The sequence below is a fragment of the Planococcus citri genome, chromosome 2 (genome assembly GCF_950023065.1).
Source record: "Planococcus citri chromosome 2, ihPlaCitr1.1, whole genome shotgun sequence".
Classification (NCBI taxonomy): Eukaryota; Metazoa; Arthropoda; class Insecta; order Hemiptera; family Pseudococcidae; genus Planococcus; species Planococcus citri.
Window position 1 is genome coordinate 27052654 of NC_088678.1, and position 23040 is coordinate 27075693.

A 23040-nucleotide genomic window follows, 5' to 3' on the forward strand; every position below is an offset into this window, starting at 1 on the left:
TTGTAAATTACATTTTAATAAAATGATCTTAAATTGTTTTGGTGTTAGAATATATTTCTCTCGTCACTACATAATAATTGCATATATTCATTCGGCATAACGTTTAAAAAGCCTCTTCTATTGAGCTATCCTGGCAATCACTACTATTATTCCTCCCTTAGGGAATAATAGGAAAGATCTAAATAGGTAGGTAGGGATTATTATCTATACCAACTAACTTAGTTCTGCCAGAATGAACTATATCAAGCGAAACTTTTTAGTCAACAGAAAAGTGAGACTTTTTGGTGATTTTTCATGTATTAGCCGTGAAAATTCCAAGTTTTAAAAATTTGACTCCATAAAAAAAACCATAACCGTAACCTTTATTCATCTATCAATTTTTACCAAAACTGTAACGAAATAGTCAACATGGGAAAAAAATGTACCCTTTAACCTTGACCGAAATTTTTTTCATTAAGGTTAGCATCCCCTGACGTTAAGCTATATTTCTACCAAAGCTGTGGGTCCGAAAGAATTTTGGGATTGGGTTTTGGTTTTGGGATCAAAATTTCTTCATTTCGGGATTGGATCTGTTTTAGTACCTATATTGTTCTTCTAGATTTTTAATTCAGTTTCGAGATTGATTTCAGGATTGGAAAAATTTTTTTGGTTCAGAGAAAACCCGGCTCTGGTTTTACAATTTTCATTTCAACCAATTTTAAGCCCAAATTGACTAATAGACCCTTCTAAGGAGTCTAAAAAATAGGAGTTTTTGAATGCATGTGCAGTGGAGCAATTTTAATCGTCAAATTTTAACGGCGACCCTGAGCTCAAGGGGGGTCTCGACCCCCTTCGACCCCCCCCCTCCCTTGGCTACGCCTCTGGATTGGTACAAGTATGTTCCAGTAAACCTCTAAAACAGTTTTTAAAATTAATATGATATGTTTTTTTGTTGTTGAATTTTTCATTCCTTTCACAATGTTGTCCTCATTAGATTAACTAGGTTCTTGGGTAACTGCGGGTTTTGAGTATCTGCGTTCAAAAAATAATTTTAAAATACACTTTTGAAAATTTTATGGAGTTTTAATTTTTTTTCAACATCTGTTTATCTGCAAAACTTGTTTTTTCCATCTCTATTTGGACATTTTTACTGTCTGTTAATCCATTTCCATCATTGCTAAGTCATGAATTTTCTGTTGTTGCGTACCAGATAAAGAAATTGTAAGAGTTCAGGTAATTTTTTTTTGGAAAACATTGAAAATAATTTATTAAAAATAAATAAGTTATGTACAAAAAAAAATCACAGCCATGAAGATGCTCCAGTAGTATCCTATCCTAAATCACCGTTTATGTGAAACCACATTGCTCCAGAATTCTTTAATCATATCAGAGCCTTTTTCAGCGACCATGATAACTGGGGCGTTTGTATTACCGCTGACCAAAGTAGGCATAATGGATGCGTCCACTACTCTCAAACCTTTGACACCGATTACTCGTAGTTGTGGATCAACTACAGCATCTTTATCCCAAAATGGTCCCATTTTACAAGTTCCTACCGGATGATAAATGGTGACGGAATAATGTCGTATCATACATTCCCAGTACTGGTCGGTGAATCTGGGAATATTAGCGCACCCTGGAAATGGTATCGAGTGTATTTGACTGCCATATTTCTGAAAAGCTTGCGTTCTGCTCATTGTTACAACCATTTTAACTCCTTCGATCAATGTCAACATGTCTAAAGGATCAGTAAAGTAGTTAGGATAGATGAGCGGATACTCTAGAGGATTTTTACTCCTGAGTTTAATAACTCCTCGACTACGTGGTCGCAGTAGTACTGGAATTGCTGACCAAACATCTTTTTGTTCGATCGGTTCGTACACAGCTTTGTAGAAATCTTCCCTTAGACCGTGAGCTTTACGTATTTGATCCCCTTCGTCTGAATTTGTCGAACCTGATATGAAATGGAATTCGATATCCGGGTAATCCTCGGTACCATTCATGTACTTGGTGCTGACAAAAGCCAATCCTTCAACAGCTCCTAGTACGGTTAAAGGCCCATCTCCCATTGCTGCGTAATTCAATACTGTTTGAACGTTTTGAATTCGTTCTTGCATTAATGATACGTCTTGATTGATGAGAAATGTTAATCCTCCCAGGCCAATATGATCTTGTAAATTTTCACCTACTTTTAGATCTTGTAATATTGGTATTTTCATTTCTTGTAGGTGTTCCTTCGGACCAATACCGGAAAGCATCAAGATTTGTGGCGAATTCACCGATCCAGCTGATAAAATCACCTCTTTGGTGCACTTGACGGTGTGTCGTTGACCATTTCGCAGGTATTCAACACCATGGGTCGTTTTGGTGTTGGGATTGATGAGTACTCGAGTGACTTGAGCGTTCATAGCGACGTGTAAATTTTTACGTAATCTGGCCGGTCGTAAGAAAGCCTTTGCACTGCTGCATCTGGCACCTCGACGAATGGTACCTTGAGGTATCATGAAACCTGTCTGGTATTCGCCATTAATGTCTCTGTTCGGATACCCCATTTCGATTCCGGCTTGTACGAATGTGGCTGCTAGAGGAGTTCTCCAGGGAGCTTCTTGAATGGTTAAGTAACCGCCGACTGAATGGTATGGAGTTCGGGATAGAAACGGATTTAGATTATCTTCGGATTTTTTGAAATAGTAGAGGGCTTCTTCGGAATTCCATCCGACGTTGCCGAGTGTCTCCCAGTGATCGTAATCTTTTTTGTTGCCTCGTACGTACAGCATGTAGTTTAATACGCTCGAGCCTCCGATGACTTTACCTCGTGGCCAGTTACATCGTCTGTTGTTCATTGCTGTGGAAATAGATAAGTAGGTGTTTATTAATATTTGGATGTTTTTTTGAGAGAAATAAGTGGATATTAAATACATACAAGTAGTACCTAACGTATGCCCTAAAATTGTAGGCCAGGCAACTTATTCGATGGAATTTTTTCCTTACCCTCCCACCATTCCTAGTGATTCAAAGTAGTTGTAGGTAGTTTGGTTGAAAGTTTTTTCTAGTCAAAAATCGAAACAAATCTGTGTTCACGATATTGAGGTTTAGAGGGTTAAAACTTTTACACGTTTGTGTTGCAACAAGTTGCTGAGTATGAATTTCTTTTCTTTTTGGTTTGATCTCTCTGTAAGGATCCTCCAAATAGAAACTATAATCTGTTGCACATTTTTCACACCTTACAATATACCCATCATACGAGGTATCCCCGCCGACAGAACCATTTTTAAACCGGAGAAACTAAATTGAAAGAACATGCATAAACTTTTGTATTACCATCTAAAATTTCAGACGCCGAAGTGCGTTTTTCGATTTTTGGTAATTTTTAAAAATTAAACTTGGACTAGAAAGCGCAAATTTATCGTGAACTCCCCCCCCCTCTCTTCACCTAACAATTGGAAACTGTGTTCATACCATTTTGAGCAGTTCTGGAGTCTCCAGCTGATGAAATCGCTAGAGAAATATACGGTTGAGAACCGACAGAAATCACTGAGATCAGTTTGGTAAAAATTGTGTGTTATTCAGTCAATGGTTGATTTTGACAGTCTTTTTGACGCCTTTTAAATATCTACTTACCTATACGTTATATGTAATATGGAATTGTTTGTGAAGTTCAATATAACGGATTGAAACTAATTTCAATGGACTTGAAATGTTGAAATTGGAGGTGATGTGAATTTTAGCTTTCCAACTTCATTGGATAAAATTTTGCGAAAATTCGATCTTTCAAAAATCTGCTAAAAGCTTATGATTTTTCAAGACTAATTTTCTCTTATTGGTTGAACATTAGTTTCAAATTTTTTCATGAATTAGCGTATGGTTCGAAAACTATGGCACTGTGAAGGAGGGGAGGGGAGGCACGAATGAATTTTGGTCGAAAAAATTGCAAAAATGACTGATGCGTTGAAAAGTAAACAAATTTTTTATTATCAATTTTTTTCTTGCTCTAAAATTTATAAAGTGATCGGAATTCAAAAATTGCCAATTCGATGACATTTTTAGTAAATTGATAATTTTTGAGTTCCGATAACTTTTTAAAATTAAAAAACCAATAATCATAACGAAATTCGTCCATATTTTTTCGATGCATTATTCACTTCCGCAATTATTTGTTGAGAGAATTCTTTCGTTCCTCGTTTTTGCTAGTACTCTCTAAATTAGAAACAGTGAAATTTCACTGCTTAGCAGTCATGACATTTTCCCTTTTTAAAAGCAGTAGTTTTTGACTGAAAAACAGTAGAAAATCTGCCGAATCGGTCAGTCAAAATGATTTTTTATTGACCAATTCAGTACATTTTTCACTGTTTTGCAATAAAAAACTACTGCTTTCAGAAAGGGAAAATGTCGTGACTGCTAAGCAGTGAAATTTCACTGTTTCAAATTTAGAGAGTAGGGCAATTTCATAGTAAGTAGCAATTTTGCTCATTTTTCAGTTTTCAAGGTATGTCACCTATAAAGCTCAAAAAAGTAACAAAACATGGGCAATACATTTTTAATGCATAAAAAAATCACCAAAAAAACCAGAACTTTTCTTTTTTAATCAAAATACAAAGATGAAACTCGATAAAAATGTGTTTATTTCAGCAAAAAGCAGGACATTTTGAAAATTACTGCTAAAACATTCCTGTTCTTTGTTTTTGTCAAAAAAGTTAAACTACAATATTTTATTATTTTGCAACTTTTTGATTGAAAAAAAAATAGATTTTTTTGGCAATTTTGGACAAAAATTGAGAATTTTCGCAATTTCTGGCAATAAGTACGAGTCTTGTAACAATTTCAGCTGAAGAAACGGTTTTTTAAGCACTTTCTGGCGAAAAAACGCCACTTACAAATATTATTGGAAAAATGTGAGTTTTATATCACAATTTTTCAATCAAAATTTTTTAGCAATTTTTCGCAATAAAAAAAAGGAAATTCTTGACAATGCGGCCTATAAGAGCGAGACTTTGCTGTTTTTGGCAGAAATCAAGACTTCAACAGTAATTTCAGTAAAAAAGGCAAGGCTTCTCAGTCATTTTTAGCAAAAAAGCGAAACATTTTATAGGAAATGCTAAAAAGTGAGATTTTTCAAGGACACTCGTAACTCATAAGTTGACAAAATACAAGACTTCAACAATTTTTGCAAAAAGCAAAACTTTTGGGAATTCGGCAATTCTTGACAAAAGCGACCTGCGAATCAATTGCCTGAGTAAAACAAAGGTAAATTTTTTCATTATGAGAAATGGGAAAATCTGTTTGAAGTAACCCTTCACAAAATTCCCTGACTTTTGAGTAAAAATTGCTGAAAATTCCGATATTCCTTCACTTGTTCAGGCTTGTGGACAGGGACACCCTATGGTGTTCTACCCACTGCCATGGTCAAATATTAATCTCGAATGTTAGTTTTAAAAAACATGATTAGCTCCTTCAAATTTGAAGATCGGCAACACCTTGAACTGACACTTTTTTTCAGTGGTACCTCTACCTAGTACCTACCTATTTGTATCCAAATCAGGAGCTTCGCTAACGACTCATTGGACAGTTGACACTCTGTTTTTGGCAAGCAATTTCAAAAAGTCTGGATTTTGTTGTTTAAAAAGTCTTTACTTCGAACTTGGTTTTCAAAATTATACGAGTCAACCAAAACAGGGTGTCAACGGTTCTTCCAGGTCAGTAAAAGTCTTTCTTTTTGCCCAGAGGTCCTTCTTTTTTCCGAATTTTCTAATAATTCTGTCATTTAATAAAAATTAGGAATGGTGTTCTTTTACGTCTCATATTGTATCAATTTTCCACAGCTTTCGCCCTCGCTTCGCTGGGGCTAGATCATTTTTCTTTTCTTTTCTCTGACCGAAGTTGAAGGGTAGAAAAATACGACTCCTCAAATCAAAAATAATGCTGTTTTACTACTCAGGAATTGTGAATTTTCGAAAGCTTTTGCCCTCGCTTCGCTCGAACGTTTATTCATTTTTTTTAACTATGATAAACCTATGAAATTTTCTGAAAACTTTTAAAAATTGCCCTCGCTTCGCTCGAACGTTTATTCATTTTTTTTAACTATGATAAACCTATGAAATTTTCTGAAAACTTTTAAAAATTTGTAAATTTGGGTTTCGTCACGCCTCTGAAAATAAAATGTAATATTTCATGTGGAAAGTTTTTTCTCACCTCCTTTTTATTACTTATATTAAAAAAATTTTTAGTCACTTTTTTGATTACATTTTGATTACTAAAGTTGATATTTTTTTGAGAAAAATTCGAGTACAATCCCTGATATTAAAATTTTTCATCAAAGTATGTTTCCCTTACTCAATTTTGATGTCTAAAAAGTAAGCAAGGGTACGTGAGGCGTGATGAAAGTATAACTTGAAATGAAAATATGTCGTATGAAAAAAATATGAAAAAAGTACGAAATTTCGTTTTTTGGATTTCGTAGTCATTAGACAAGAAATTTATCAGGTCTATTTTGAATATTATTAATTTTTTTGTTTCTTTTAAAAATTATAAATTTTCGAAGTTTTTTTCGGCAATTTTGTAAAAATGAATGAGTGGGGTGGGGGGGGGTCCTTGGTGCATTTTTAATTTTAAAAATGTCCTTCCAAAACGTCCTTCCAAGGTCCTTCTTTTTTTAGTTTTCAGATTTTGTTAAGACACCCTGCAAAAGCTTCAAAATTAGTTCAAAAATTTTAAAAATAGGTAGGAAACAAGTTAGTGGAAGAGGAAGTGCACCGTTCTTTAGTTTTTGCGCGGCTTTTTCGTAAATATACGACGCGAGTCTCTTATGATTGGTTTGTTTTCAACTTTGGTAAGTACATGTGAAATGTATATCTAAATGCAGATCTTGAATATTGATTTGATATATTTTTTTTAATCGCTCATTTTTCTCGGAACTAATTGTAAGGGGGTTTGGGAAAATTTTTGTCTGGACATAAATTGAAGAGATATAAAATTTCCTATCGATTGGACCAATTTTTTTTATTCAATTTCATACAGAAATTCCGATTTTCACATTCTATTTATGGACAGATTTTTTTATATGTTGATTTTAAATTGAAATTACGCAATATTTTGAGTGAACACATAGGTACTGTAATTTAATAAACCAATTCTAATGGTTTTTTTACCAAAAGAGTAACTACTTCTTACAACTTGAAGCTTTGGAAACTTTTGAACGGTAAACGCTAGCGCTTTCGGTAAAAAAAGCCATCATTTTGAAAGATGATAAAATTCTGGACATTTTTGTTTATTAAACTACACTATTACCTATGTATTCCCTGAAAATTTTGCGTAATTTCAATTCAAAATCAACATAAAAAAAAATCTGTTCATAAAAATAATGTGCAAATCGCCATTTCTGTACAAAATTGAGAAAAAAAATTGGTCCAATCGGTATAGGAAATTTTATCCTCTTCAATTTATGTCCTGACAAAAATTTTCTCAAACCCGTTCAATTCCGAAAAATTTGCGTTTTCAAATTTGCATTAGTTTTTTTTCACAAATCGCGATCAATATTTTGATTTAATTGAATATGAAACAGCTACAGTCGATATTTTGACAATATCGATAGTATCGCATCACTGCATATTTTTTAAAAAAAAACAAAAAACAACAAAATGCAATAACTATCTTGCAATTTGTGGTTCGCTGATCGCTTGTTGGAAACTTAGCAACATTGAACGCGTTAACGATTACACTTTTAAAACACTTCTCACAAAGTCAGTCTGGTATATGAATGTTCGGCCGCCAGAACGATTTTTGTAAAAAAAAAAGTACATTTTTACGCAAAAGCTCATTTTTATCATAATAATTATTAGTTCAGTGGCAAAATATATTTTTTGGGCGATAAATGGCAAATTATGATAAAGCTTTGAAGTTTGGTATGATGAACAAGGACCAAAAGAAAATTTTTAAGCCCGGGAGGCAATCGCCAAGTCCCATAGGAGGGGAATGGGGGTGTTTTGGGGGGAGGGTTCAACCCCCCATTTTTCCAAATGGAGCTAACGGGGCGATACTGGTGTCAATTCCACATGATTGAACACCGCTGAGTTCGAAAATACCATTACATACTTTCAAAATCTGAGGAAGAGGCATGCCTCAAATTTGAGATTTTCTGAGTGAAGTTTTTGCATTTTTTTCATTCATTATGAATGACCCTGTACATAATGAATAATCACATCCCTGTCAAAACTACTCAAAACTTCGTAATCTGCTGCCAAAAATAACGTACTTATATACCCCTTTGAACTTATGATTTTTTTGAATTTTGATTGCATCTTAATAATTTCAACTTCAAATAAGTAAATATTCAAATTTGGTTTTGGAATTTTTGGACGTCATTTTGCCTAAATTTTCTTATCCTTGTCGTTAACAGTGCGAGAGTGGAACCTAGACCACCATATAAAATTAATTCTCGTAGGTATTTCCATTTTTTTGGTTACCTACGAATAAATTCCCACGAACGAAAAAACAAAGTGAAAGTATCTCACCTAAACAAGCTCCTGGCTGAGGTTCACTTTTATACTTCCAATCCAGCTGACTCAATTGCAAATAAGCTGCTAATAATGGTACGTCTGATAATTCAGTTTCGTCACCTCCGGCTTCCAGCAACAACACCGTCCAGTTTTCCATTTCTGATAATCGATTCGCAACAACGGCTCCTAATTTGGAATTAAATCGTACGTATTATTATTATTAGTTTATCTAATCGACGACGTACGAGTACGAATACTACGAACACACGTGAAAGTAACAAAGCCTTCGCGAAAGTTGCGCGATCGTGCATCGACGAGGGAGGAAATTCACTTCTAGAACTTACCAGCAGATCCGCCGCCCACTACTATAAAATCGTATTGTGGCTGGAGCATTTCGGTTTCTATATCGATAGGTCTAGATTCCGGATCCATTAGCTCGTAATGAAAATACGCCAAAGCTGCTATCAGTAAAGGTGCAAACCAGGCGACATTGGAGGCCGCATTGGCCGCTACACCGGCCAAAGCTACCGGTAAAGCTGGTACGACGCTGCTCATATTTCGAGCTAAAAATCAAGATTAGAGAAAAAAAAAGTTACTTATTGGATTCCGCACGATTTTGTGGGTACCTAAGCTAAGCGATTCATTTGTTTCTTATGCTGGTACACGATGCAAGGAGGAGGAGATAGGCGAGTATGAAACGTTTGAAATTTTTATCGTCAAAAAATTCATTTTTTGAAACGAATTATGAACTATAAAGGAGATAGGTAGAGTACGACGGATCAGGTTAATGGTAATCTTGTCTGTTATTAACGACTGTGAAAGTTCTGTATGTGGATTATGTGTGCGTTTGGCACACAAAACATCTGCGAGAAAGGCGCATCGCCAATGAGCCTTGTGATATTAGTCACGTTCATTCTCGTTCTACTGTTTCAATTGTCGACGTAGGTAGGTAGGTAGCCTACATCTCATCTAGGTATTGGTGAGGTGCTGTACCGAAAAAATCCAACTGGGTAGCATTTTTTTTCTGCTTCGCTTTCGCACTGTGTGATCTATTATTTACCTATCGCGAGAAAATGTAGCGTGAATTCTGATTTATAATTCTTCATCCGATCTATCTATACCATAAGTTGTATTGTTATGGTCGTATGAATTATTACAGTTAAGGAAGAAGCTATTGCTATGGTTTAATGGACAGTGAACGGTGTTGAAAGTAGAAGTGACGCTGTCGATGTTTCTGGTACTGTGCCATGACTTATGGAAATCGAGTGGAAAGTTGTGGGAGTTGGATTAAATAGGTATTTAAGAATTACTATCCATATGAAAAATTGGGCCAGTTTTTTTGTTGAATTTTTCGCTTTTTTTTAGATCAATTTTACTAGAAAAAAATGTGTATGAAAATCTTCAATTTATTGATTTTTTGAAGGGGGGGGGGGTTGAAACCTAGTTCTACCCTTTACCTCGATGTTGACAAATTCTTAGCCTTATGTATTTTTTTATAAAGAACACGTGAAAAAAATCCAAATCAATACCTTGGTATTTTCAGCTGCCCAAGTTGATTTCTCAATTTTTGGAAATTTTTAAACATGTCGAAATAATTCAAAAATTGATTTTTACTTTCCACATGAAAAAAATTATTTTACGCTAGAAGCACCAAAGTCTTAGCTGTGCAAGTTGATATCTGGCTGTTTTGGATTTCTGGAGATAGGTATTTGACATTCTTGGGACAAAATTGATTATACGCTGAAGGTTCCAGAAGGTGTGAAATTCGCGGAAAACTGATTTGGAAAGTGTTTCATATTACCCATAATAACCAAAATTCCTGATTTTCAGCCCAATGTGACGCAATTTCAAAAATGTCACTTTTTTTATTAATGATTGAATTATTTACTCATTTTGAAATTTCTGAGAATTCGAGAAAAATATAGAAATCGACTAATTCTGGATTTGGGAGTTTTTCGAATTGCTCTTTCCAAAAATCCTGAAATACTTGAAAAATTAGGGATGGAAGATTGGAGTAGTTTTCGTATTACAGAGGCTCGTACTATAGGTTGCCTCTGTTTTCTATGTAGATTTAATGGAATTAATAACCTTACTTACTTATAATGAATTTTTGAAGACTTTCTATGCTTTATAATTCGTTGATCGTTTCCTTCTTTAAATAAAATCCATAATTACCTACTAAAATTTTTTCAAGGAGGGGGTGCATGGCGGAGGGTAAATGGATTATTCAGGAGCCCAGAAATAATATCGTGATATTTATCAAGATTATAACTTTTTCAATAAAAATGCTTGCGAGAAAAAAAAATCAGAAAAAATAATTAGGTCATCGATGGAAATCGAGGGGGAATAGTTTGAATTCATACTTAGCGTATTTACATCGTGATTGTAAAAATATTAGGTAAATAAACTCGTAAAAAGGACAACTTTGCATTCACTTGAAGAAAAAAAATAATTGTTTACTTACTTTTTAATCATTCGTCATCAAAACACTTCTAGAGGTACTTTTCTTTTCTAATACATCATTCGTTTAGGTATCACAAATCGACGCGACAGTCACGAGAAAAAACAACCAAATTCACGCCGAACAGAGAAAAAAATAAAAACGAATTTGAAAAAATATCGATATCACAGAATCTCGAACAAACCGTCCGAATTAGTACAGCCTTGAACTTGAACAATCGAGTTATAGTTTTTGATGGTTTATGGATGTTTAGACGCGAGAGAAGAAAACCCCCTTCTACTGTCGTTGTCCAGTAACGGTACCTTATTCCAGTGATACCAAAACGGTTCACCTTGTAATCGGTTCGATACGGTGTTAGAATGTGTAATGGATTGACCATCGTGGTAATGGTCAGGTACAACCGACTCTATACACATACGTTCGGGAATACCCTCATCGAACGTATTGGTAAACTATTTCAGCTGATTGGTGTCTCGAGAAGGTAAAACAATGGGTTTAATAATTGCGATTTCGTACCACTTGAAATTCGTCTAGGTATCGTGTTCGCGTACTTCAATGCCGGTTCCAGACTATGCGCGGTTCGCGTTTCGTGGTTCGCATTTTGAGATTCGTGAAGGATTCGCGATAAAAATGATGAAATACGAAACACCTCGAATTTGCACTCTACACACTATTCGTATTTCGTCGATATATGTACATTTGACAAGAACGAACTTGAAAATTCGTCAACGAATCGCGAATCCCTTTGACGATTCGTCTAAAAACCGCCCGGTCGAGAGATCGGGCGCGAAACGCGAAACGTGAAAAAACTGATTCGTGATGATTGCGAATCACCACGAACAGGTGCGAAATGTGATCTACACACTATTCGCAGTTCGCGATATATTCGCGAATCATGTTTTTTTCGTGGTGATTCGCGCATAGTCTGGAACCGGCATAACTTGTACATATGTGCGAAAAATGTTGATGTTGATGACCTTATTTATCCAGCTAAAATATGGGTATGTTTACGTGCGAATATTTACACTTTACAGTTTCATTCGTGCCATTTTAGGTTTGGTGTTATTGTTATTTTCAAAATATGGAATTTTAAAAATCAGTATGAAGGCCTCGGGACTAGAGATGTGCACTTTTCAGAAAAGTAATTTGGGTGAAATGAAAAGTGTGAAAAGTAAATCGAGTGAGTTTCATTTTAAAGCTCTCTGTAAGAGCTTCAAATTGATGTATTTTTTGCCTATCTGAAACACACAAAAAACAAAATCATTTTTTTCACCTACTTATAATCAAATAGTGGTAGTTTTGAGCCTTTCTAGAGCCTCTAACATTTTTGGTTTTTTCAGTTTTGAAAAAAATGTTGTGAAAAATATCAAAAATGGGTGCTGAATTGTGAAGGTGGAGGAGTAGAGAGAGTGAAACTTGATATTTGACTTCATCTATCAGGTCAGTGATCTCTGATGAGTAAATTGATTGGTCACTCGCTTTTTTTTTAGTAAAAACTGAAAAGTGAAATGAAAAGTAGGAACTTTTCTTTTCAACTTTTCATTGAAAGAAAAGTACTTTTCACTTTTCACACTGCACATCTCTACTCGAGACTGCTTTGTCATCAATCGATTCAGGAGATTGAAAATAATCAACCGTTCCGACGCCTTTGCATGATTTGTTGAAAGCGAGAAAATTTGTTAAGCGTGATCGATCTCGTATACTTGTAAACCAAATTTCGACTTTCCCCACATCATTTCGGTTTAGAGATCTTTTTTCATTTTGAAAAAATTCATCGACGCCGATCAGAATGAAATTTTACCCACGTACCTATTGGACATGGGATGATGGGAGAGCAACTTGCAGCTGATATTCGGTTTTTCTTGAAGTGGCAGGAATGTATGGATTTTCAAAAATCCAATTCTTCACCCCATGGATTTTATAATTTTTTGAGACGAACGTAAAAGGTTCTTTGACAAAAATTGTCCATCTCCAAAACTGAAGGCGCTGCGGGCAACCATATACATATACGTAGATGCAATAGGGTCATTCCACCAAGAAGTGGTAAGAGGGGGGGTGGCGATTTTTTTGAAATTTTCCCTGTGGAACAAGACCTTTTGGAGGTATGGCCAATGGCGCAAATCGGAGCCTTCTAGCCCTGTTTTAAAGGCTGTTAGGGAGGGGGGGTGTCAATATTTTCTGTGAACTTGAAATATCTTCCATTTCAGCAGAGGATTAATCGATACCCACGATACCTACCAAAATGGAACTTTTTCCAATAATTAATGCACGTATCTAACATTCAAATTTCAATTATTGTCGGAAAAATTACAATTTTTTGTCCGAAAGATGACATGAACCCCCCCCCCCCCCCAACCTCCAAATAGCATGACTTCGAACAGTCACTGGTAAAAAATAATCGTGGAGCCGCGAAAATCTTATATATTAAGGAACCGTGAGAATCGTATTGCAGGAGCCGTGAGTGGAATCGGAATCGGAGCCGTGGATTGAATGGAATCGCAAATTGCGACTCCAAATCCGATTCCCATTTCAAAGGAATCGTATAACAGGGAATCTAGATTCCCAATGTGATGGAATCGCAACTTTCAGAATCGGGATCCGAAATTGCCGGAATCGCGCCAACTCTGCTGAGTTTTACACAACCTGTCTGGTGATATTCTGATGTATTTCGTCATGTTGCATCACAAAATGATCAGATAAAACTCATCGAAATAGAAACCACAGATTCCCTTTTTGCACACCCTGTCTGGTGAATTTTCAATACTTTTTTTTCAGGTTTTATTCAAAAACCACCAGATAACACTTTTTTTTTTTTTGATTTAAAACATGAAAAAAAAATGTTTATAGGTCTCGAAAGGGTTAAACTAATTAGTAGGGATAATTATACTTACACCATAAATGTCTTAAATGTCTAGCATGGAGTGTTTCGTTCGCTGAAATGGGCATCCGTATTTGCGTCACATTCAAGCTGAATTCTGCATTTCTGGTCGACTCTAAATAAAAACGAAACATAGTTTTTTTAATAAGAAACAATACAAAACACTTTTTTTAAAAAATTATACCTAGGTAGTAGGCTTTGTGCAAAAAACGTCTCTGGATACTTACCACATCTCCAGTTGGCAAAAGTTTGTGTGCTGTTAAAACTGACTTAAAACAGTCAGAATCTGACTCGGTTTTTTCTCTTTCATTACGTTCATCTTCAATTTTTAATTTCAATTCGTAGCATAACATTTGTACGGCGGTCTGATTGAGCGAGTTTCATATCCAGTCTTTCAAATTTTCCAAATTTTTTATATCTGGCGAATGCTTATCATTTATGGTCACTGCCTTCAAATCAGTGATCCAGGCGGATTTGGTCCTGGTGGGCCTGCCCGTCATATCCTGCTGGAACAAAAAAAGTGCAACATAAGACAACGACGACAAATCTCGAAATAGCAAGCTTCCTCCTATCCTCCTGAAAGATGTCAACATCGGTAATATTCCAGAAGAAGCCAAAACCAAACTGCTGAATCTTATCAATGAGTATCGTGATTGTTTTGCACTTTCAACTTCAGAATTAGGCTGCGCTAAAACTGGTTCAATTTCCATTACCTTGAAGGATCCAACTCCATTTATGTATCGACCTTATCATTTGGCTCAAAGTGAGCAGAAGTTGGTGCAAGAAATGATTGATGATATGCTCAAATCTGATATCATCCGCCCATCAGATTCTGAATTTGCTTCGCCTGTCCTTTTAGTTCAGAAGAAGAATCTGAAGAAGAGGCTCTGCATCGATTATCGACAATTGAACAGTCAAACCGTTAAAAACTGTCACCCTCTACCTCGAGTTGATGATCAAATTGATAAGTTAGCAAGTGGAGTGTACTTTTGCAGTTTGGATCTCAAATCTGGGTATTATCAACTCCTAATGGATGAAGAATCGAAGAAGTATACAGCGTTTGTGACTCATGCTGGTCAATTCGAGTATAATTGTATGCCGTTTGGTCTAGCCAATGCTCCAAGGGTGTTTCAAAGGTTCATGAATCGATATTCTGGCTCCTATACTTGGAATTGCCTCCATCTACTTGGATGATATTCTCCTCCATGCCAAAACCATCGAAGAAGCATTGGAAGGCCTGAGAAAGTTCCTTGACCTCATCAGAGAAGAAAATCTAACCCTTAATCTCAAGAAATGTTACATATAGCTGGTGTGAATGGAAGGAGAAATTAAAACAAGCTTTTCCTAACCAGAGAGATTACGCAACCTCTCTAACAACCATGTTGGAAAGAAAGAAGCTCAAGAATGAGAACTACTCTTCTTATTACTATGCTAAATATGCATTATTAATGGAATGTGGTATTACTGGGGTGAATGCTGTGTCTTGTTTAATACATGGCATTACTGATACGTACTATTGTTGCTAGTGGTGCAAGGTCAGGTCGTTACACCACTCCTGAAGAAGTTTTGAAGTATCTCATTCAACACAACACAAAAGGTTCTGGTTCGAGTAATTCTCAGTCTGAGAATGCCCCTAGTACTCCCAGAGGCCCCAATAATCAAAATTTGGGCGCTTCTTCATCTGGTATGCCATCTAGTTCATCCAAAAATCGAATTATGTGCCATAGATGCAAGAAACCTGGACATGTGGCTAAAAATTGCAGAGTAAAAATCCCTCCACATAATCAGGAGGAGAAAGCGGATGTCAAACCTGTTGTAACCTGTCACAAATGTGGTAAACCTGGGCACTATGCCAATGTGTGTCCGTTGTGGAAGTAGGTAATAGGAAGTAAATACATTATGTACTTTGATTGTGTATGATTACTACCTAACTACATTCTAGTAAGTAAGTAAATAGTGAATACTTACAGCATTAGTAAAGTTAATGTTATTGCTTAAATTCATCTTTGGTTAAACAAACAGAAAACAATGAAAACATAAAATCAAATCACTTATCAAATTGAAATAAATAATTACCTCTCAGGCTCTCATGCATTCCTTTCATAAAATTTTTTATTATTTACCATTATCACGTGATATCACCAACAAGTCCGTGAAATATTGGGAGGGGAAAGAGGATGGTTAGTTTCGTATAACATGTACATATGTGAAAGTAATCAAAATTAACATTCATTTGCACATTTCATTTTAAATTACTTATACTGAAAAAATGAGTGTTCCTACATTGTATTGAAAAAAAAAACAGGAGGAAAAGTAATGATGATGTCACTAACGTATAACAAACGTTTAGCTGCAAATAGTGTGATGCAAATTGTGAACTGTTTTCAAAAACGACAACTCTTCTGAAATTTGCGCTTACTTGATACTCTACTAGGAATTTTAAAGCACTTTGTACTACCTAGTTTCCTTGTGTTATGGGGTGTTTCTAGAATATCACTAACAAAATGTCCAAAAATCTGGTTTTGTGCCGCATAGTTTTTATGACGATGCGTTATTGTATTCTATATTTTGATTTTCCAAAAACATGCTCGTTCTCTTCTCATCGTGATGAATCTTGCCTTTGAGAAGTAAGTTACATACGAATTTGAAGAGTTTTTCGTTTTAGTCAGTGTCCAGGCCCAAATTGCGTATTTAGGTGAGGCAGACTCAATGACATTAAATGGGTCATTATGGACTATTTATGGTGTCAACCAGTTGTCAGAATACTCGTAATAAATTGATTACTTACTTACTTACTTACTTGGTGGCAGTTGGCAGTTTGATGTACGAAGACTTTGGTTAGGTACTTTTACCACTCCCGGGTTATCTTGTAGAAACTTTGTCCACCCTTCTGTTACATCGAGTAGCATCGCATTATTACAACGAGCATGTTCAAAATTTTTCGATTAGAAACAACTTACACAATGCATTGACATGAAAATTAATCAAACTATGTAGTAATTGCCTCATGTTGTATGTAATTTAATTTTCGCGACCATTTTTAATTGAATTGATTGAGCTGCGCAATTTTAGGAGCCCCTGACTCTATTCTGGCGTGATTCACCTGGCTGAAATTCTCGACTAGATTATGATTAATATCAAGTTGAAATTGAACGTGCATTTCAATTTCAACAAAATTGGAAATCTTTGATTTTCACATACTCATTTTCATCACAAGTGATTTTTCATTGATTTTGAAGAATTTAAGCTGTAAAAATCAAATATTTCCAATTTTATTGAAATTGCTATATACCTAGGATGCATTTTCAATTTAAGTATATTGGTCTAAACATGAATTTTAGCCCGGTAGGCAGTATACCTAGGACGCATTTTCAATTTAAGTATCTGGGTCTAAATATGAATTTTAGCCCGGTAGGCAGTAGGCAGCGAATACAGATATATCTGAGTAGGTATGCATCATTTTTTAGGGCTGACTCGTGTATTTTTCATTGCGAATGATCTGAGATTGAGAGTAGTGAGTTAGTCTCATGTAATGTCAAGCGCAATCTTAAACGTAAGCCCTAAGTTATTTCAAGATATTACTAATATAATTTAATTTGTTTTTGTTACCAAAGTGTACCTACTGGTCACGTTTATAAATAAATAAAAAAAAATTTACTTAAGTATACAGAATTGATTTTGTAAGTTTTCAGCAATTTGGCTGTTTAACGTCATTGTGGGAGTAGAATTCGTTCGTAAACTGATCTTGCTGTCTTACAAATGTTGTTTTACAGATCGAAATAAGTTATCAAAACCAAATTTGGTACTGATATGAAATTTGGTACTGATATGGAATTTAATTTTCAATATAGTTTTATTTGTGTACAAATGGTTTTACGTGCTTAGCAACTCCCGCAACCATCAATCAACCACTATGGTGAAAGCAAATGCAAAAACTATCTTGCAATCAACGATTTCTTACTTTCTATGATTTTGAAGTTTGAGGTGTTACGCAAACTCCAAAGTCGCCTGGAATATCTCTGCAAAGTTTCAGTGATGAAGCGAACATTTTTTTGCTATATTTGATCGGCTCTACAGTTTGTGTACTAAGTACTAACACAGGATACGTATGTGGGTGTTTTTCAACCAGGGGGGGGGGGATTAGAGAAATAAATTTTCCTTATATAAATTATGCTTTAAAAAAATTATTTAAAAATATTATAAAATAATACTTTATAATTTATAAATGAATCTTTAAAATAAAAAAAAAGATTTAAAAAATATTCGAAAATTACTTTTTCATAATTATTTATCAACATTATTAAAAATAATAAGTAAATGAAGGTTTGGCATTGAAAAATTGAAGAAGCAACTTGCGAGCAAAGAGAAAATGCGAACAAGAAAATGTGCTCTATCAAAAATACCGAAAGATTTTATGGTAACAAATAAGTATGTGCACGCAGACGATTTGATGAAAATATTGGATGATCTTCAGGATGTGCTCAGTGCTTGAAAATCATCAAATGAACGTAATTGGCTTTCAAATCATTTCAAAATTAATTCTATGTGTAATCGTGTGCGTCCATATCCATCCAATATTAAACCCTAGGGTGGTCACTGGTCCTGTTACACATTTAGTCTGTTGCCCATTAAGTCTGCTTCCCATTTCGCCTATACAGGGGTCGGCATAAGTTAGTATTCCGATTTGCACGAACGAAAATTTTTTCAAATGAAAATTAATTTTTTTTCTAATATTGACATAGCGGGGGAAAAAAGTATCATTACCAAAGTGTTGGTGGGACTTCCACGAACACAACGCACTACCTACAAGACCTTCTATCTACTCATTACACACAACAGGGTGTTGAAAAGAACGCATCAGTTTTCGAATAGGAATACTAACTTATGCCGACCCCTGTATTTTTTATTGTGAACAAAAATATGTAGCACTAAATTTTCTTCCTTACTGTAAAATGTGAGTGAAGTTGGGTATTGAATCTTGTAGGATTTTAAGGTTTTTTTCATTGCCGAGGTCAGCAATGAAAAGAGTGTTGAAAAGCCCATCAAAGTCCACATCTAACTCAATGGCATTTGTCGCAACATTGATACTAACCTCCTCAAGTGAATAAAATCATGAAATACCTACAAAGTAGTATAGGTAAACTGCAAGCAGGTGTAATAGGTATAATTACCATGGGTAGAAGTAGTTCAAGCTTACACACCTATGAGATCTCGGTAAATTTCCATCGCTTTCTTTTAATTTTGTGCTACCAACTGTTGGATTACTCAAGTCTACAAAAAAAATACGAGTAGGACTAGGTAATCATCGTTTTTTTTTACCGTTCCTCAACTCCAAAAAAAGTGTGGCCGATAGTGCCCCCGCTCTTCCCCTCGGTCTTTCAAAATGAAAAATAAACTTTCATTTTTACAGCACATGAAAAGCTGCAACAAAAATCAAAAGGAACAAAATAAAATAATACTACGTTTCTAAAAGTTTCATCTCTGTGTGGAAATTTCTTCAAATAATGATCATTTTTTTCAAAAAATAATCTTCCTTGACTCCTGGATTTTCGAAACATTTCTTTGAGCTTTTTTGTAATGCTCTCGGCCTCCGTTCATAATAGGGTGGTCCTTAAATACATGACCAAAAAAAATCGCGATTTCTTCTTCTCCCAGCCCTCAAAGTGGTGACCTCTGGTGAGAAAATAATTCCATATGTTTTATTTTTTCCATTTTTGATTAACTCCGGCTGCGGTGCATTGGGCCTTTCAATTTTCAAAAATTTTTAAAATCCAACTTCAAAAAGAAACTTTTAAAATTCGAAAATTTCAAGTTCTAACACTTGAAAAGTCTTTTTTGAGCAAAATGAACTCTTATCAGGATATTTACCCCATCCCTAGAGAACCAAGTCGGTCCCCTAGAAAATTCGTATTTTACATTGGCCTAAATTTCAGCTAATTTTAGGGGATCAGCTTGGTTTTCAATGGAGGGGGCTAAAATCGTCACGAGAGTTTATTTTACTCAAAAGAGACTGTATTTAGAGATACCAGAACGTGAAATTTCGAGATTTTAAAATTTCACTGTGAATTTGTGTTTTATAAAATTTTTGAAAATTGAGACGCCCGTCGCAGCCTGATTATTTCGAAAATGGAAAAAATGAAAAATTGGGAATTATTTTCTCAACTGAGGTCACCACTTCGGGGATTGGGAGGGAGGAAAATCCCAACTTCGAAAATAAGGACCACCCTAATACTTCAACCCCCGTATTTATTTTATCAAATCGATGGTGTTTTGGAAGAAGGGCCAAAAACTGCATTTTTCAAGATTTTTTTCTCTCGGTGAAACACTGCTCTAACAACCGGAGATGGAAAGTTAAAAGGGTCAAACTGTCTCACAGCACTGAATAATGCAGCTTGGCTCTGAAACAGTTTGGCCCTTTTTTTCTGTCCAACTCTGGCTATTATAGCACTGTTCCCCTGAGTGAAAAAAATCTTGAAAAATGCAGTTTGGCCCTTCTTCCAAAACACCATCGATTGACCGTGTGGACCCGCCTTCACGTGGCTTATGATCGTTTAGCGAAATTGAAAAATTAATTGGCTAACTGATTCTGAAATTTTATTAGAAATTAAAAATCATTGGCTGGTAAAAACTTGAGTTTCAATCATTTTTTGCAATGCTGCTCGAATTTGAATTGCAATGTACATGATCTCGAGTGTTGACGAAAAATTATCGTTTATGAGTGTGTAACTTGTTGTAATTTAGAGGTGAAACAAAAATTAACATGTATATCCCTAAATTGATGCTATTTATTTTTAATTCCATGTTATTGGTGAGTTTGTTCGATCATTATTAAGTACAGTAGAAAACTTTAAAAAAAAAAGTAGTTGTAAGAATGATTCGAAAATACCGATGTGTTCAGGTCATAGGATTGATAGCACTTTCTCGGGGTTTATCAGATTACGTTCCAACGAAATTGAAGGAACTGGAGAGCAGTCTGGATATCTCATATTTTCCCAAAGTTATGCTATTTGGCGGATGCGGAGTGCTGTTGATTGCATTTCTCGGATTTTGGGGCGCTGAAATGGAAAACAGGACTGGTTTAATTACGGTAATGTAAACACTGACAACTTTGATGAAATTCTTGTTTCTCGAATGTGTTTCTTATGCATTTCAATTTACCCATTTTTCAGTATAAAATTTTAATATGTTTTGTAATCGGCGTCGAATTGATATTGATATTTTATTTCTTCTTTAATGAAGAGTCGATTAACGACCAAATAACAGCCAAGTTGAACTTATGGTCGGAAGAGTTTGAAAAGAATAAGGGTCAAACTCAATTGCAGCATGTGCAAAATTACGTGAGTGATTTTCTCTTTTGTTTTTGTTCAACGGTACTTGAAGCAGTTTTCTAGATTATTTTTCTGATCAAAATTATTTTACTTATGATTTTTTAGTTACAATGCTGTAGCTTGAAACTTCCCGAAAATAATAAATTTTGCGAATATACCGAACCGTGTGCGAAAGTAGCGTATAAATATTTTTCCTCGAAAACCAAAACGCACGTATGGTTTTTAGGAAATACCGTAGGATCAGAGGTGAGATCTTGACGCTTCGATGAAATTAATTTCAAGAGCACTTGATGATTCAAAGATTTACTTGTTAGAGTTATTTCAACCTTTTAAAACTATTTGCGTGCTACTTCTTGTTCCAGATAGCGTGTATTGTTTTTGCAGATATGGTGGCGAAAAAAATATTGATGCTGCAGAATATTATGCTGGGAAAATTGAGTACCACTTGATTTATGTTTATATTAATGCATATTATGCATCACAATTTGTTGGAAATGAAATTTAAATTTTACCCATGTTATTTTGTTTCAAAAGTACTCGTAGTTTCATGTTGGATGAAGAAGGGTAGGTACGCTCTTGAGTCATTTTTCAAGTGCATAAATTCGAATGACTCGGATAATCCATTCTTGAGATCACTAGAGACATATTTTTGAAAGTAAAGTGATCTGAGAGTAGGTTCAATCATGGATCACATTTCTGAGATTCCATCGCGAGATGAAATTTTTCAATATTAGAGTAAAATGACCCAAGTAATGCAATGGGCCGAAAACCAGTGAAAAAATTACTTACCTACTGATGGTAAGAGATTTATTCAATTCTTCTGCTCGCGATGCTCGCTTGATTTTGATCATCCGGTGCTAAACATTTTTTCGTTGGTTCATCCTCGTATTATGAAAGAAAAGAAGTTCCTTTGGGTAAGCGTAATAGTTTTTTTTAGTGATCAAGGTATCGCTTAATACCCTGATTTAACTTCGAGAAAATCTGTTTACAAGGTTACGAACTTTAAAAAATATTTGGTAAAAATTTCTGAAGTTCAGAGTTGAGCTTTTGTGATATCATGTGGCATGGCATATCGTTTCATTCTTTTCCCAAATTTCTGATACGAATATCAACTCATTTTTTTCATTCGACCCATCTAACGCCCACTAGGTATGTATAGGTATACCTATTGTCCTCTCAAATTTCTTGTTAATTGAAGAAATCGCTCCTCGTGGTTCATTAGGTTTTTGGGAACGCTGAATGCGAATAACCATGCACTTATTTCAGCCCCTTCAAAATTTATGTCAAATGGTTTTTTAGTTTTTCAGGTGGATTAATAAATGAACACGTATTCACGTTGAAAGAATCAGTTTTATGATCTGACTCCTTGGAGCTAAACTTTTTCAAAAATTATTAGGTACGAGTAATTTAAAGTCAGCATGGTGAAGTTTATTTAGAGTTTTATCTACTCTATTGTAATTCCATTTTCATTAGTTCAACAAAAATCCAGTCAGCGAATAGTTTCCATAAATGCTAATCAGCGAGTAGTGCTCTTATTGAAACAAAATACGAGATTGACTTATTTACTCGTAGAATTCGTTGTTGAGTGTAAGTATTTGATTTGTGTAGAAATGTGTTGATGAAGTTGAACTGTTGAACGTAATAATGTAGGAGGTAGGTACATATTTATTTCATATGATGCGTCATACTCAATTCATCATCTCGGACTCATGGTACATACAATCTCCTGGAAGAATACAACATCAAAGTGGCTCACACGAACGCCTATAATCCTCAATCGTCCTCAGTCGAACGGACCATGAGATGCATAGGCGACAAATTACGTGTTAAATTGAACAGCACGTCATCAGCTGCCACGTTTATAAAAATCAATTTTTGTTAAATTAACACCAAATGGGTGTG

At 35.1% G+C, this 23040-nt stretch overlaps 3 protein-coding genes across 3 annotated transcripts; 2 read left to right on the forward strand and 1 right to left on the reverse strand.

Annotated features, from left to right (window-relative positions):
- Positions 1-1192: 1192 nt before the first annotated feature.
- Positions 1193-11344, reverse strand: LOC135835264 (glucose dehydrogenase [FAD, quinone]-like). The gene is made up of 4 exons (XM_065349442.1): positions 10936-11344; positions 8816-9034; positions 8487-8657; positions 1193-2824 (listed from the first exon to the last, which is right to left on the reverse strand). The coding sequence occupies exons 2-4, from the start codon at positions 9024-9026 to the stop codon at positions 1320-1322; spliced, it is 1887 nt and encodes a 628-aa protein (XP_065205514.1). The 5' UTR covers positions 9027-9034; positions 10936-11344; the 3' UTR covers positions 1193-1319.
- A 3960-nt stretch (positions 11345-15304) lies between these two features.
- Positions 15305-15688, forward strand: LOC135834040 (uncharacterized). The gene has a single exon (XM_065347878.1). The coding sequence runs from the start codon at positions 15305-15307 to the stop codon at positions 15686-15688; it is 384 nt and encodes a 127-aa protein (XP_065203950.1).
- Positions 15689-20570: 4882 nt separating this feature from the next.
- LOC135834041 (uncharacterized) lies at positions 20571-21587 on the forward strand. The gene is made up of 5 exons (XM_065347880.1): positions 20571-20618; positions 20709-20897; positions 20980-21147; positions 21244-21384; positions 21501-21587. Exons 1-5 carry the CDS (start codon positions 20571-20573, stop codon positions 21585-21587), a joined length of 633 nt encoding a protein of 210 aa, XP_065203952.1.
- The last annotated feature ends 1453 nt before the right edge of the window (positions 21588-23040 follow it).

What these genes read in the sequence shown, in the direction of transcription:
- LOC135835264 (XM_065349442.1), bottom strand. Translation starts at nt 9,026, where the DNA reads ATGAGCAGCGTCGTACCAGCTTTACCGGTAGCTTTGGCCGGTGTAGCG. An exon ending in AGTGGGCGGCGGATCTGCTG is followed by an intron (nt 8,658 to 8,815) that starts GTAAGTTCTAGA and finishes ATTCCAAATTAG; the next exon opens with GAGCCGTTGTTGCGAATCGA. An exon ending in TCAGCCAGGAGCTTGTTTAG is followed by an intron (nt 2,825 to 8,486) that starts GTGAGATACTTT and finishes CTATTTCCACAG; the next exon opens with CAATGAACAACAGACGATGT.
- LOC135834041 (XM_065347880.1), top strand. Translation starts at nt 20,571, where the DNA reads ATGTATATCCCTAAATTGATGCTATTTATTTTTAATTCCATGTTATTG. An exon ending in TGCAGCATGTGCAAAATTAC is followed by an intron (nt 21,148 to 21,243) that starts GTGAGTGATTTT and finishes ATGATTTTTTAG; the next exon opens with TTACAATGCTGTAGCTTGAA. An exon ending in GAAATACCGTAGGATCAGAG is followed by an intron (nt 21,385 to 21,500) that starts GTGAGATCTTGA and finishes TTCTTGTTCCAG; the next exon opens with ATAGCGTGTATTGTTTTTGC.
- LOC135834040 (XM_065347878.1), top strand. Translation starts at nt 15,305, where the DNA reads ATGGCATTACTGATACGTACTATTGTTGCTAGTGGTGCAAGGTCAGGT.